Source organism: Cheilinus undulatus, linkage group 17 (genome assembly GCF_018320785.1).
Source record: "Cheilinus undulatus linkage group 17, ASM1832078v1, whole genome shotgun sequence".
NCBI classification, from domain to species: Eukaryota; Metazoa; Chordata; class Actinopteri; order Labriformes; family Labridae; genus Cheilinus; species Cheilinus undulatus.
The window spans coordinates 8,574,403-8,588,993 of record NC_054881.1 but is presented as its reverse complement, the minus strand read 5'-3'; the positions used below and the strand labels follow the sequence as shown (position 1 = coordinate 8,588,993).

The 14,591-nt window shown below is 36.2% G+C and overlaps 1 protein-coding gene across 1 annotated transcript; it reads left to right on the top strand.

The window, feature by feature from the left end:
- Positions 1 to 1,529: 1,529 nt before the first annotated feature.
- LOC121525631 (coiled-coil domain-containing protein 42-like) lies at positions 1,530 to 10,594 on the top strand. Its single transcript, XM_041811712.1, has 7 exons — positions 1,530 to 1,638; positions 1,723 to 1,855; positions 5,104 to 5,196; positions 5,307 to 5,498; positions 9,670 to 9,891; positions 9,982 to 10,140; positions 10,216 to 10,594. Exons 1-7 carry the CDS (start codon positions 1,598 to 1,600, stop codon positions 10,396 to 10,398), a joined length of 1,023 nt encoding a protein of 340 aa, XP_041667646.1. The 5' UTR covers positions 1,530 to 1,597; the 3' UTR covers positions 10,399 to 10,594.
- The last annotated feature ends 3,997 nt before the right edge of the window (positions 10,595 to 14,591 follow it).

The window sequence follows — 14,591 nt, the reverse complement described above, 5'->3', positions numbered from 1 at the left end:
TACTGATTACCCAGGCCCACAGTATGGAGAGGCCCTTGAGAAGCCTGCAATGAAAAGTGTGTTTTTATTTATTTTTTCTGAGTTGTTAGTGTCATTATTGTATCAAAAGTGACCAAATGAATCAGTCAACGGACTGAAATTTGTATCAAATAGAGTAAAATAAAATACTGGGGGCCCCCTACTCCTCCCTTGAAAATGTCAGAATAGTCTAGCGCTGTGAAATAATGCAAGTAAATTTAATTCAACCATAGAAAAAATGTTGTTCATAATGGTAAAAAAAAAATTGAAATGCATAAGCATTTCTAACAATGTAGCAACATTTGTTGGTTAGCGAGCCACAAAGGGGGACCCTGTGTAAGAATTTTGGGTCCCAAAATCCCGAACTATGCCCCTGCCCACAAGTTCCAAATTTTGGAACACAATTATGTTAAAAATGAAAGCATTTTAAAAAAGGGCTATTATTCAACATAAAGGGAACAATTTTAAAAGCCACTTGTCTTCACAAAGGCCTGAGCATGTTAAATTTAAGAACAAAATCCTGTTTAAAAATAAACTAAACTCCAAATCAAGTTTAAAAAATCATACAACTGTAGAACTGTGTTAATACAGTAGGCTATGTACTTTTCAGTGCAGCATATTGGCAAAAATCAAGGCAGATTTAATAAAAAATTAAGTCCTAATCCACTGCAATTTTCTTACACAACCAAGCAACTATTTAACATTCCACTGGACCACACTGCAGGGAAATATATAGGGCAAACCTGGCCTTCTGGCCCAATTAACCCAGCTGACACCATTTTAACAAAACATTATCATCTAGGCATTTTAGAGCTAACTTCATCCTAACAGTTTAGCCACATATTGTTTCTGATCAATGCACAAACGCGTGCACACTTTTTAAAATGTCTCAATAATTATTCAGACACAACCCTTGGAAACATGGAAAAATTTACTTTAAACAGCAAAAAATAAAATAAAAATAACAAATGAATAAACAACAGCAACAAAAAAAAAAACAGTTTTGTTAACTAAAATGTACCTACAAAACGTCATATCAGTATAGTAATAGACAATCACGTTTTGTTTGAGTTTGGACACCACCTTCAGATAACATTTCTAGTTTGTGGGGTTGCTGAAATTCATTTCCCACTAACTAATCTCTCTTAAACTGTAGGAATTATATTGATAAAACTATCCATGACTCAAGTTGCTAGCTCATGTATTTAATAGACTTCCGCTTTAACACCGGAAGCTTTGCCCATATTCAGATTTACAGTAGTGCCCCCAGGAAGGTATATTGGTTAAATTAAAGAAAAATATCGACCAATTTATTTTCATTTTCTAAGAAATGTAAAATGAAAACTGCACATTAGTTTCCATTAGATAAAAAAATAAATAAATTTCACTTTGGCGGACTTTTTTTAAGATGCTGGTTGGCGCATCACACTTCCGGTATTTTGTCCGTTTGTGTGTTACTATGGAAACTCACTCGCGGTGAAGGTATTTGCAAGGCGAAACATTCAAAAACAGAACGATAACTTTATCGACGATTGCAGAGCAAAGACTTCATAGAAGTTTTAAAATACCACGACAAGACATGGAGAAAAAGAGCGTCAGAGAAAAGGAGACGGAAGCGGAGTGAGTTTGTTTGGAGCAGTTTGTGTAGCACCGCCAGTGAGTCCGTCTGAGAGTCGGTCTAACTTTGTGCAATGCTGTTAACAGGAGATCGCCTGCGGGGCCCAGCACCATGGCATCAGAATGGGAAGACTCTGACAGAGCTCATGACGTTATTGCTATAGCGGAGACTCGCCTGAAGCATGGCGAATTGGACGCAATGATTGAGGAGCGGGAAAAGGTAGAGAATCACTTAAACTCAGGCTCAGATGTATACATCTCCCATATTGGAGAAATTTTTATTGATTTACGTCTAAAACAAGCAAGAGGTACGGGGACTACATTGAGAGTTAGAGCCAAAGAGGCGACCCTACGTCAGGGCTATTCAATTGCAAATTCAACTGGGCCAAATTTTAAAATCAAGAAATGTAGCCGGGTCAGACATGTTCGGCTCCTAGTAAGCAGCTGGTAATGTCAAATTTCGAACCAATACAGATCAATTTGATAAAAAAAATGCACTATTTATTCACAATCTCCCTTTTAAATGTGGCAACATGACAAAAGTACATCGAAAAGTGCATAAAAACACAACAACAGAGCTGTATTTGAACATAACCTGAGGTAGTAGGGCGGTTTCTTTCACTTGAATAAAAATAAAATAAATAGAATGAAAACAATAAAATGAAATTCTGTAAATAATAATTTTGGTCACATCTTACCCAGGCATAAAAAAAGTGCATAAAAACTACAGTTATGGGTACAGTTGAAAAAGACATGTTTGATACTCTGTATTTTGGGGCAACCTCTGTTTGCATCGCTAGCCATGCTTCAAAACAACGCAGTGCATTGTAGGTAGACTGTTGCTGGGCTACGCTGAGTGTTGCATTCATGGTCTGAAATACTGTGGGAATTTATGAAAACTTGCAAAAGAGGTTGCCCTGATGGAGATGGATGCTCTGTGGTCAAACTAGAAAGATGAAAGAAGTCATGATTGAAAAAAATGTAAGACCTAAGACATCAACATGGTTTTATGAATTCATCTGCCTTGAAGAAGAGGTTTGCTTGCTCTACAAGCTTTTTTAAACAATAATTGAATAGCTTAATATTATTAATATATTAAAATTATTGGCATACAGAATTGGCTAGGACCCTATAAAACCCAGGGAATGGGTCCTCCCCAATTGTGATTCATGAATGACCCCTTTTCACCACTGTTCATATTCATGTTTAACTAATTTTTACACTCATTCTTACCTGTTTTGTCCTACTTTTGAACTAATCGTCATGACTTTTCTGCCCATTTTTGCCACTAGTACAGAATTTTACTCCCCTTTCCCTCTTTCAACACCGTTTCTTCCAATTTCTGCCACTTTCAACCCACGTTAAACCAACTTTTATTCACTCACTCTCGCCTCTTTTAACCCATTTTTGGCTCTTCTTAACCCCATCTTCAATCCACATTTGTTCAGTGTTGTCACTTCATCCTTCCCTCTTTTAACCAATTTTTTGTGACTTTTACACAAGCCTACACTCTTTAAAACCCCTTTCTCCACTTTTTTAGTCCATTTTATTCCACCTTTAACCAAATTGGCACATTTTGCCACTTTTAAATCCCTTTTCACTATTATTTCTGCTTATTGTTGCCTTTTTCAACCTAGATGTAACCAATTCTGCCACCTCTGACTAATTCATGCCTCTTTAATACATTGTTACCTCTTGTAAACAATTCTTTCCACTCTTTTGTCCCTCTTCAGCTCTATTTCCTTCCATTTTTGCCTCTCATATGCATATTTTTTGACTTGTTCTTCCCTCTTTCAACCTATTTTTGCCACTTTGCAACCAAATTTCATGACTGTTTCTTCCCATTTTTCCACTTTTCCACAATCCTGCAACATTTTGTCCACTACTTCCATCCATTTTTGCCACTTTCAGTGAACATTTAACCAATTTTGCCCATTTTCACTTATTCTTGCCAGTTTTAACCCATTTTACCGCTTTTTAAAAACTTATTTCCATAACTTTTCTGCCCATTTTTGCCACTTTTACACAATATTGGCACATTTTAATCCTGTTTCACCACTATTTACGTCCAATGTCAACCGACATGTAACCAATTTTGCCAATTTTGCCTAATTTTTGCCTCTTTTAACCCCTTCTTGCCCCCTTTTAACCAAATTTCATGACTTTTTCTCATTTTTTCCCACTTTTCTACAATTTTGCAATTTTTCAATTCTCTTTGACCACTAATTTCAAAAATCTTTGCCACTTTCAACCAAAATTTAACCAGTTTTTTCACTTTTCACTTATTCTTGCCAGTCTTAACCCATTTTACCACTTTTTTAAAACTTATTTTCATAACTTTTTCTGCCCATTGTTGGCACTTCTACACAATTCCTGCCCCTACTTAACCCCTTTCACCACTATTTCTGTCAATTTCCCACTTTCAACCCTGTTTATCCAATTTTGTCACTAATTCATGCCTCTTTTAATACATTGTTGCCTCTTGTACACAATTCTTTCCACTCTTTAATCCCTCTTCACCTATATTTCCTTCAATTGTCTGCAACTATACTTTGCCTTTTTAACTCATTCTTTTTTCTTTTAACCTTTTTTTGCCACTTTGTAACCAAATTTCATGACTATTTCTTCCTATTTTTCCACTTTTCCAAAATCCAGCAACTTTTCAATTCCTTTTGTCCACTATTTCCATCCATTTTTGCCACTTTCAGTGGACATTTAACCAATTTTGCCCATTTTTACTTATTCCTGCCTATTTTAACCCATTTTTGACCGACGTGTAACCAGTTTTGCCTCATTCTTGTCTCTTTTAACCCGTTCTTGCCACTTTTTAACCAAATTTCATGACTATTTCTTCCTTTTTCCACAATTTTGAAAGTTTTCAATTCCCTTTGACCACTAATTTCTTAAATCTTTGCCACTTTCAATCCAATTTATCCAATTTTGTCTCTCATTCTTGCCTCTTTAAGCCAATTTTGCCTCTAAAGCATTATAGAAAGTGCTATATGACCATTTCACAGTAGGAAGTTATTCACAGCTTTGCACAATTTTCTCATTAGATTTCATGATGATTTTTCTTAAAACAATGAATCAAGCACAGGCATACTGAGTGGGAAGTCATTTGCATAAAAATAAGACTCTTGTTTTCAAAGACTGATCATTTTTTTGCAATATGAGGTGCATGTAATATGATCAGAAAAATGTATTCAGTGCATCATGTAAATCAAAACAATGCGTGCAGGAGCAATTCTCCTCCATTATCTCTCAGTGCTAAACCAGTTTTATCACTACTATCTGGTCCTTTTTGATAAGGCACGTACTCTAAGTAGATTCAAATGTCATTCTCATTTCCTCATGTACAGGATGCGTCAGTCTCTTCCACACATTTCTCCAAAACTCACTGCATTGACTCCATGTCTTATTTGCTTCACTTAAATCTAATTCAAATCCTTTTCTCTGGTTTGCATGCAGAAGCTGGAGAGTTCAAAGGAGCTCGTAAAGGAGAAGCAGGAGGAATTGAAACGACAGAAAGAATTTCACATAAGCTTGGAAATGCTGCACAAGGTACAGTAGGGAAACAGTTAACACACGACTCCTGCATTGTTCTACATGTTTAATGACATCTCACTTAGCAGCAGCAGAATAACCACATCCCTCTCTCACCCTCTTTGCAGGTCAGAGATGCTGAACAAGCAGCTGAGACAACAGAGAGGGAGAGGAAAGAGGAGCTTCAGATGCAAGAGGAGGAGAAGAGACTGAAGGAGGAGTACGCCACACTGGTGAAGAGGAAAAAGGAGATGTTGGAGGAGATAGAAAGAAACTCAGTTTATAAAAAATTCATGGATCGGGTGCTCAAAATGAGTCAGGTAAAGAAACAGGAGATATAATACATAGATGGTATCATGAATCTACCTGCTTGGTTATCAATGAAAAATGCTGAGAATATTGATAGTTTTCTGTCAGGTTGGGGGTTTTAGGATACAATTGCAGACCGAGTGTTTCTGAAAGTTATCCTAAAAGTATAATCACTAAAATCACAAGCAATTAAAAGGGGAATGAAAACAAAACACATTGTTAGTATAGTCTAAATATAACCGAGAAACTAATCCACCACTGCCATGCAGCTGACCGTTAACTAAAACTCCTCAGGAGACTGAGAGACTCTCCTAAAATAAAACCCAAGGCCTGCAAAGCTGGTTTGAAAAGAGAAACATTAAAACAAGGTGAGTAAAGACACTCAGTGCTAGTAATACTAATGACAGCCATCCAGAAAGATTCTCAAATGCCGCGCAGACTCTTATCACCACGAAATCACAAGGAGATGCCCTCACTACCTCAATAGGTGAGATAATGGGTCCACCCGAAAAGTCAGAAAAATTCCTTCCTAAGTCCTTTCCTGTCCACTTTTCCTAAACCCTGGTGAAAAACGTCATAGGGTCAAGGAAAGGTGGGAGTAAGAGGATGGGAAAGGGGAAGCAATTAGGTGATTAGTGATTAGGAAATCTGACTGCACTTTCTCTGACCTGTGTCATTTTTGTAAAAACTACAATTTAACGTTGATGGACTACAAAATTTGCATCTATCACTCAGTGCGTTTTTTGAGTTGTCAAGTGTAGCGAATGAAACTGAAATTTGTATAGCCTAATATCTCTTCAGGACGAGGCACTGTGACTCTGAACGTGTAAACAGCAGAAACGTTTCTCTTAATCTGATCTCTCTTCATAGTCAGTACGACTAGATCAGGGGTGTCAAACTCAATCACCTAACATGGTCACCTTTTAAACCAGAAACTGTCAACCTTGTTTCGCCAGTAATTACATATGAAAAAACAACTTAACACTGATGATGATAAATTATTTTGACATTTAAAAAGTTAAAAAGATAAAGTTAAACACTCAAAATCTGAGGAAAGTAAATTTATTAGTTCAAAAAGGTGAAAACATGAAATTGAAATTGAAAAATAATGTTTTTTAAAGGCAAATATATTAGAAAGAAAGTCAAAAACATAAGTTTAAAAGGTCAAAATGTGAAATAAAATTTGTAATCATGAAGTCAAAATATGATTCAAAATTTTAAATCGTCTAAAAGTCTAAAATAGTCTAAAAGGTCAAACTATGGGATTATGAAGTCATAGTTGAGTTGAAAATATGAGGTAAAATACAAAATAATTGGTTAGAAAGGTCAAAATATCACTTAAAAATGAGAATTATGAATCTTAAAGCTCAAACTATTATATGAGAAGTCAAAATTTGAGTTGAAATGCTCAAAGTGTGAAAATAAAAGCGAAAATTCTAAGTTTGAGCCGTAATTGTGAGATGCAACATTGAAAATGTGAATTAAAACACAAATTATTTATTTTCCCACATTCCTGACTTCTTATGTAAATGTTTGTACTTCCTACTTTTTCAGATTTTATGACTTAACAAGGATATCATAAATCATAAGTTCACATTTTTATACTTGAGGAAATCTGCAGACCTCATACTGATGGGCCGGTTATAACAGAAATATGAGATCATCTTGTGGGCCAGATTTAACTGTTCCACGGGTCGGATTTGGCCCCCGGGCCTTGAGTTTGACACCTGTGGACTAGATGAATGATATTCAAGTCCTTTTAATTACAACTGTGTTAAGTCATTTTATTCTCTACCTATCCATTCTCCCTTTGTTTCTCTTGTTTCTGTGAATTATATAAGTCTACTTTGGTTCTGTCTTTCTTTCAGCTCTTTGTGAAAAGCACAAAAAACCACAAAAACCCTCAGTGGTTACAGATTTTTCTCTTCTTACTTTCATAATTATGATGAGGAATATAATAATCACAATATGACAACTTTATTGCTTGAAATGGTTGTGATTTATAAACTTTCATCACACTAACTTTAATATTCAAAATAGCAGAACAAGTGCAGTTTGAAGTACTAACTGATCGACTGATTTAAAGTTATAATATATGGGATTAGATAGTTGTCATGTCTGTAATGTTCCTCTATTCATCCCTATTTCCTTCTGTTTATCATATAAATGATAAGTTTGACAATCAATTTTACTATTCCAGTCAGGGCCAGTGAAGTTACAGTCATATTGAGTGTCTGTTTTGATGGACAGTTAACAGGTGCATCACTTTAAATGAAGTTGGTGCAAAGAATTGTGGGTCGTCTTTTCATCTCTCCTTCCATAAAGGATGCTCCAGTGTTTCCGAGGCTAAAGGAGAGAATAAAGGAAGCAATGAAGCCCCTTTCCTTTTTCATGTCCAACACTAAAATACTTACAGGTTGTTTCACAGTTAGGAACCTTTCTGAGCAACAAGGACTATTTGAACGGACCCCCAAACTAAGTCTTTGGTCTTCAGACCAGCTAAGGACTTTAAGGATTGTGGGTCAGAAACGTCTAACCTAAGACTTTAGACCACAGGTGTCAAACTCAAGGCCCGGGGCCAAATTCGGCCCGTGGAACAGTTAAATCCGGCTGCAAGATTATCACATATGTATGTTATAACTGGCCCATCACCCTTGATGATTTAAGATGTCCTTGTTAAGTCCTTGTTAAGTCTGAAAAAGTTAGTAGTAAAAATATTTACATAAGAAGTCAGGAATGTGGGAAAAGAAATTAATTTTCATTTAAATCTCATATTTTCAATTTTGCATCTCACAATTAGGACTCAGACTTAGGATTTTGACTTTTTATTTCATACTTTTAGCATTTCAACTCATAATTCTGACCTCTAATATAATATTTAAGATTCACAATTCTACATTTTTAATTCATATTTTGATCTTTTTAACCAATTATTTTGTATTTTATCTCATATTTCAACTCCAGACTTTGACTTCATAATCCCATAGTTTGACCTTTTAGACTCACAATTTAAAATTTTGAATCATATTTTGAAATTTCATAATTACACATTTTATTTCACATTTTGACCTTTTAAACTTATGATTTTGACTTTCTTTCTAATATATTTGCCTTTAAAAAACAATATTTTTCAATTTCAATTTCATGTTTTGACCTTTTTGAACTAATAAATTTACTTTTCTCAGATTCTGAGCCTTTAAACTTATCTTTTTACCTTTTTAGATGTCAAAATCATTTATCATCAGTGTTAAGGTTTTTTTTTTTTTTTTTTTTTTTTTTTTTATATTTTATTACTGGTGAAATGAGGTTGACAGTTTCTGGTTAAAAAAGGGATCCTGTTGGGCCCTCAGGTTAGTCCTGAATCCAGAATCCGGCCCCTGCTGTGATTGAGTTTGACACCCCTGCATTAGACCAAAGACTGATAAATTGGGATGTAGTGATTGGCCAGAATGATCTCCCTCGTGGTTTTGAAGTTTGTAATTCTCATCTTATAACATCCAAATATAAAGTAGCATAAATAAAATCCGAGGTCATTACAGTACTGCTTTCAAAATAACACATTATTTTCCAAAATTTTAAGTTTTTCTTTTTTTGAAAATAAAGGTATGTGGACTAAATGCAAATGTGGCACTATTGTGAACTTAAAGGCCAACTGAAGGCACTTTTGTAAACCTTTAAAGTATTTCTTAAAAAAAAAGGCAGACTTTTATGCAGTATTGTACATTCTGCCATTGTGATTGCAGTTGCAACTAAATTAGATAATTTACGCAGCCTCAATGGCGTCAGAAATTGTGTTTTCAACCTACTCTTTTAACATTCTTGAATGATTTATTGACTTAATTTAAACATGCACAATTTAGCTAAAAGCATAGAATGGGTTATGCTTCTTTCTTTACTTAATTTTTGCTAAAATACCTCCATTAAAAATCATATCTATGAGATTTTTGATCTGCTTTGTGACACAACGTTTCCCCGCTGGTTGTGCTTTTTGTAAGTTGTCATTTTTTCAATGCAAGGCAAGGATTTAAACCCTACTATTTTAATGTAGAGATGATTTAATGGACAATGTTTAGAGGTTTTGGTGTTTTTTAGAGGTGAACTGGCGTCTTCTGTCTGAAATAATGACATGGTTTTGGGTTTGATGAGGTTTAACTTAATCTTGAATGTGTGTGTGTGTCACAGTTCGAGGATGTGTCAGAGCTCGCCAACAAATTAGACAGTCTCCTCAAATTCAACAAGCAGCTGTCTCAGAAGGATGCCGAAATCGATCAGCAGATTGAGGAAAAAAGAAAAGAGATATCAACACTAACAGACCAGCAACACTTAGAGCGGCTTCAAGGGAACAACGAGTTAGCCCAGCTTCAGGCTGAGCTCGCCAGAGTGATGGCAGAAAACGCAGCATGGGTACCAGACATTTTCTAAGGCATCGTAATGAAAAACTAGAAGGTGAACTTCTCTGAAACCCACAATCATGTTGTTGTCATACATATGCAGAGCAAGAAATGGAACTCTATCCAGGAAACAGCACAAAAGAAAACACTGCTGCTGGGAGAGATCAAGATGGCCGTGGCCAACCTTTTTGAACTGACCGGCGGTCAGAGAAACAGCGATGAACCAGTGGACATCAATGACACAGAGAAACTGCTCGACCAGGTAGGAACCATTTCACTGAGCATATCGTGGCAAATGCCAGAGCGAGAGAAATGACCAGCATCCTTATTTACATAGGTCCTCATGTTCTTCAACGAACAAAATGACCTCTGCAGACGATGTCAAGAGGCCTCGCAAGAACCAAACGATGCAAATGGACAGAAACAAAGTAAAAAAGGCCAAAGTTCCCAATTGAAAGGAAAAAAAGTAAACGTAAAAGGGGGCAAGGAGCTGAAGAAGCGGATGACGTTTAAGAATTAAATTGTGAGACAGAAAGTGCTATTTATCACAAATAGTCTCCATAAATATCAATTACATGGCAACTGTAACTCTGTATAAATCAACTATTAGGTGTTTGTATTGCTTTTGGAAGTTTCTAGGGTGGTTCAGGACAGGTTTTCTCATTTTTTGCCATTTTGAACCCATGAAGTGCCAACTTTTGTAAGAAAGACCTTTTTTTCAGCACAGTACTGTAAAATATTTTAATTACAGCATTAAAGCACTTTATATTGTTAAGTAATTCTGTAAAGGTGTGCCAGTTCATACTTGAGCATCAGTTTCCGTGCCTTCAAACTTCAGTGAACTTGGAGTTTTTTCAGTGTTTGTGTAAATGTTAATTGTGAATATTTAAAGTTAATAAACTTTGTTACGTATTGATCCACTTTCCATACACTGTTCATCATTTTCTGGCTGCAATAAAGAAGTATCAGGGCTGGGTACAGAATTAGCAGCCATTGATTTAGAATTCAGTTTCAGAGTGAAGCTAATGTAGATGCACCTTTAAAAGAAATTTTGGTGCTTTTTAAATTGGGTCGGCAACACTAGTGGTATTGGCCTCCAGTGATTTCAGTGTGCACTGTCCCTTTTAGAAGGCGCGCTGGGGGAAGCTTGTCTATCCAGCACTGTAGATGGGTACAGCTGTGTCGCATAATTTAGCGAGTTTGGGACAAAAAACACTGTTGGCTCAATTTTATGCTGTATGGAAAATTTTTGAAGTGTTTTGTTTGAGGCTTTTTGGAGCTTTGACTTCATGCTCCTCCGCCTCAGCATGTCACAGGGGTGTCCAAACTATGGCCCGGGGACCAAATGTGGCCAGCGATCCATTTTTTAATGGCCCGTGGCAAAATACTAAAAAAAATGAAACATGGTCCACATTAGAAAATGAAGCTTGTGCCTGACTGGATTGCACTTCTTATTTCAGCCACGGCTGCCCATAAAGATGGACAAAGGCGAGAGCTTTCTGGGGCTTAGAGGGCCATGGATAATTGCCACTCTTATCAAATTAACTTTCGGTTTTATCTATTCATGCCATTTTGTATAGTCTTTAAAATCAACAAAATGAGGGGGGTAAGTGGCATAAATGGGTTAAAAATAGGAAAAATAATTTAAAGAACACACAGAATGAGGGGCAAAAGTGGGTGAAAAGGAGCTAAAAAGTTGAAGTCAAAGGGCAAAAAGAAGCAAAAATGGATTAACCTGTTAAGCCTGAGCCTCTTTTATTGGGCTACTGCTTGAAATGTACAACCCATCTTTAAATGAGTATAACTCTGTAACTACAAGGTCTATTGGAATGATCAAGGTACAATAATAAAGAGGGCACTTGTGAAATTTATTCAGAAGTGTAAATGTGTGTACATATGTTACTGGATCAGAAAGAATCAAGTTGGCAAATGAAAAACTTCATTTTCGCCTAATTTTCTTTCTTTCTTTTTTCTTTTTTTTGTTGCAATTTCAGCATATATATCACATAGAAATAATGCAGTTTAAATCCAAAAATCTCCAGTGGGCCAAAGCACCACATTTTGACATTACTTCTTTCAAATTTGATGCCACTAGAGGGTTATCAGAACAAAATAAGAGCGATTTTAGTAAAAAAAAAAAAAAAAATGCAGGCAAAATCTCCTCTTGTGCCATTTGGGCACAATTTGGCACAATCTCTGCCATTTAAATTAAATAATTTTTACTTTTTCTTGAGTAGATTTATATACCAGTACTTTAACTTTTACTTAAATAGATTTTACCTAGGGTAACTGTACGTTTACTTGAGTGCAATAGTTGTATACTTTTCCACCTCTGTAAAAATCAAACTTTATTTAAGGTTCCAGATTGGGGAGGCTTCAGTAGATGCTCTGGAGCAGTAAAATAAAGGTACTGAAACTACACTCATGAGGATTATTTGGGTGAATAAACCTCTGCTACAGGCCTCCAACCAGGCTGTGCCCTACCTGTCGTTTGGGGCAAATATCAGGCCCAAAATCATCCAGTCTGTGGACTCACTTGACTTATTAAGTCATCAAACATTTTCTCAGTGACTCTATGTTCTCAATCTCTGTTATGGTCCTATTATGAGTAAACTCGTCATTATAGCTGGGTGTGTTTTGGGGTGAGGCTGCCTGTGATTGACAGATGACACAACAGCCAACTTAAACTGAGATAGAGAGGTTACAATGCGTATCCAGCCCTCCAAATACACCCAAATCTGGCTCTAAAATCATGATGCTGATGCCAAAATGCCAAACCCTAAATGTCCATCCAAAAACCAGTGGGTGACGTCACCCTTCTCTGTTTGCTTGTTGGTTAAAGGTTGAAAATAGTTTTGTTGGACAGCAGCTTTAGCCATCAACTGGTCTGACTCACAAAAATAAAGGGAGTTTTTCATATGAATGACAACAAGGCAAATGGAGCCACAGAGGGGTCAGTCTATCGAGGGAAGAATCTGAACATTTTCAGCAATTCAAATAAGAAATGATGCCAAATGATCACTTTATTGACTGTTACTGTTACATCTCTTCATGCCCTTTATCTTTAGGGCATTACAAGAGGACACACTGTATACTGAGAGAGAAAGGACATTTTTTCCATCTGCTTTCCTGTCATCCATCACCCATTGAGACAACAAGGACAACTTATATCACAGGTTCAAGAGTAATTTCCATCCTGTGCTCATGTTTAAGTCACATCTCCACAGGTGCTAGAAACCCCATACTGCATTTTAATATCTTTTCCACTTTCTAAGTACCAGTCCAGTTGCCAACCCCATAATAACCCTTAGCCAAATAAGACAAACACACTTATGGTTCGGTTGCCTCAAAAAGGACAGTATGCTGAAATGATTTGTCAACACAGTGCCGTGCAGTCATCTGAAAATAACACACCGGGAGTGTGCAGCATTCAACTGAGCCAAACAGCAGTCGTCCTTTTCCAACAGTGGAACATCTCTGTGGAGACTGATTTAACAACTGTGGAGCTGAAACAGATAGACATGTGCAGGAGTTTGTCATCTGTTCCACTCAGAGCTTTGGTGTATTGGAAAGAGAACACAAATAAGAACGCTTGGTTTTAGCCAGAAACCTCCAAAGACCTTGAGCATGAATGAATTAAAGGATTTAAATTTCATATTTCATCTTCTTTTCTCACAGGACCAAATGTTTATCATTAAATCTCACATTTGTAATAACTTTATTCATATTTTTGGACCTTATGCTGATTAACAATGGAAGCTGTTTTAGCTGTTTGATGCTTTCATTACAAAAAAGCAGTGCAGCTAGTTTGAAATACCTCTGATACAAATTTCATCTACTGTAAGTATAAACTAATCTTTTAATGTTGTTCATGAATTGTTTGCCCTTATGTGAAATAAAATTTTTACAATATTGATAGAAATTGTCAGGAATGCAAATGTTTTAAACTCATGTCATTTATTCAGTGGTTGTTTTTATTTTTTTAACAGTCCAAGCCACCAAAAAGCTGAGTCGATTTAAGATGCCATGACATATTATAAAGTAAAAGAAACATATTTTTGACATGATGCAAAATGCCAAATCATTACGGTATATATATTTTTAGGGCTGTCAAGATTAATTTGTGATAAGGTCCATAATTAGTGCACACATAAAAATAAATCAGGATTAATTGGGCGCATACAGCAAAGACAGGTCACAACCTTTGAACGCGGGTGGCCCAAGTTCAAGTCCCGACTGTGGCCTCTTTCCCCCATTCTCTCATCCCCATTTCCAACTCCATCCACTGTCCTCCTCTCTAGATAAAGGTACAAAAAGCCCAAAAACACTTCTTAAAAATAAATACATTGGGATTAACTGCATGCTTTGTTGACCCGATTAATTCACTTTGATTTAGCCACTACAGCGTCTTCCTGCAGCCACAGTGATGTAAAATAAGTCCAGCACTGCTCCATAATGTCTCATTTCACTTTAAAAAAACTAACAGACGCTCAGTGGATGAGTCAAAACTCACCTTACCGTTATAATCTCGCCCTATTTTCTTTGCAGTCCATAGCAAGTTTGTTTTGCCATAGTTAAGTTCATGTTAAAAATCATTGATCTGCCTGTAACCGCAGGTCTGTATCCAGACAAACAGTAAAAATATCCAAAATGACACATAAGCGGATTTTAATGCCAAATAATGGAATTATAGGCTGTGATAAATAGCATGCA

Excerpts from the sequence above, each read along its gene's own strand:
- LOC121525631 (XM_041811712.1), top strand. The coding sequence starts at position 1,598 with ATGGAGAAAAAGAGCGTCAGAGAAAAGGAGACGGAAGCGGA. Across the intron at positions 1,856-5,103 it reads TGATTGAGGAGCGGGAAAAG|AAGCTGGAGAGTTCAAAGGA; the intron begins GTAGAGAATCAC and ends GTTTGCATGCAG. Across the intron at positions 10,141-10,215 it reads CAGAGAAACTGCTCGACCAG|GTCCTCATGTTCTTCAACGA; the intron begins GTAGGAACCATT and ends TTATTTACATAG.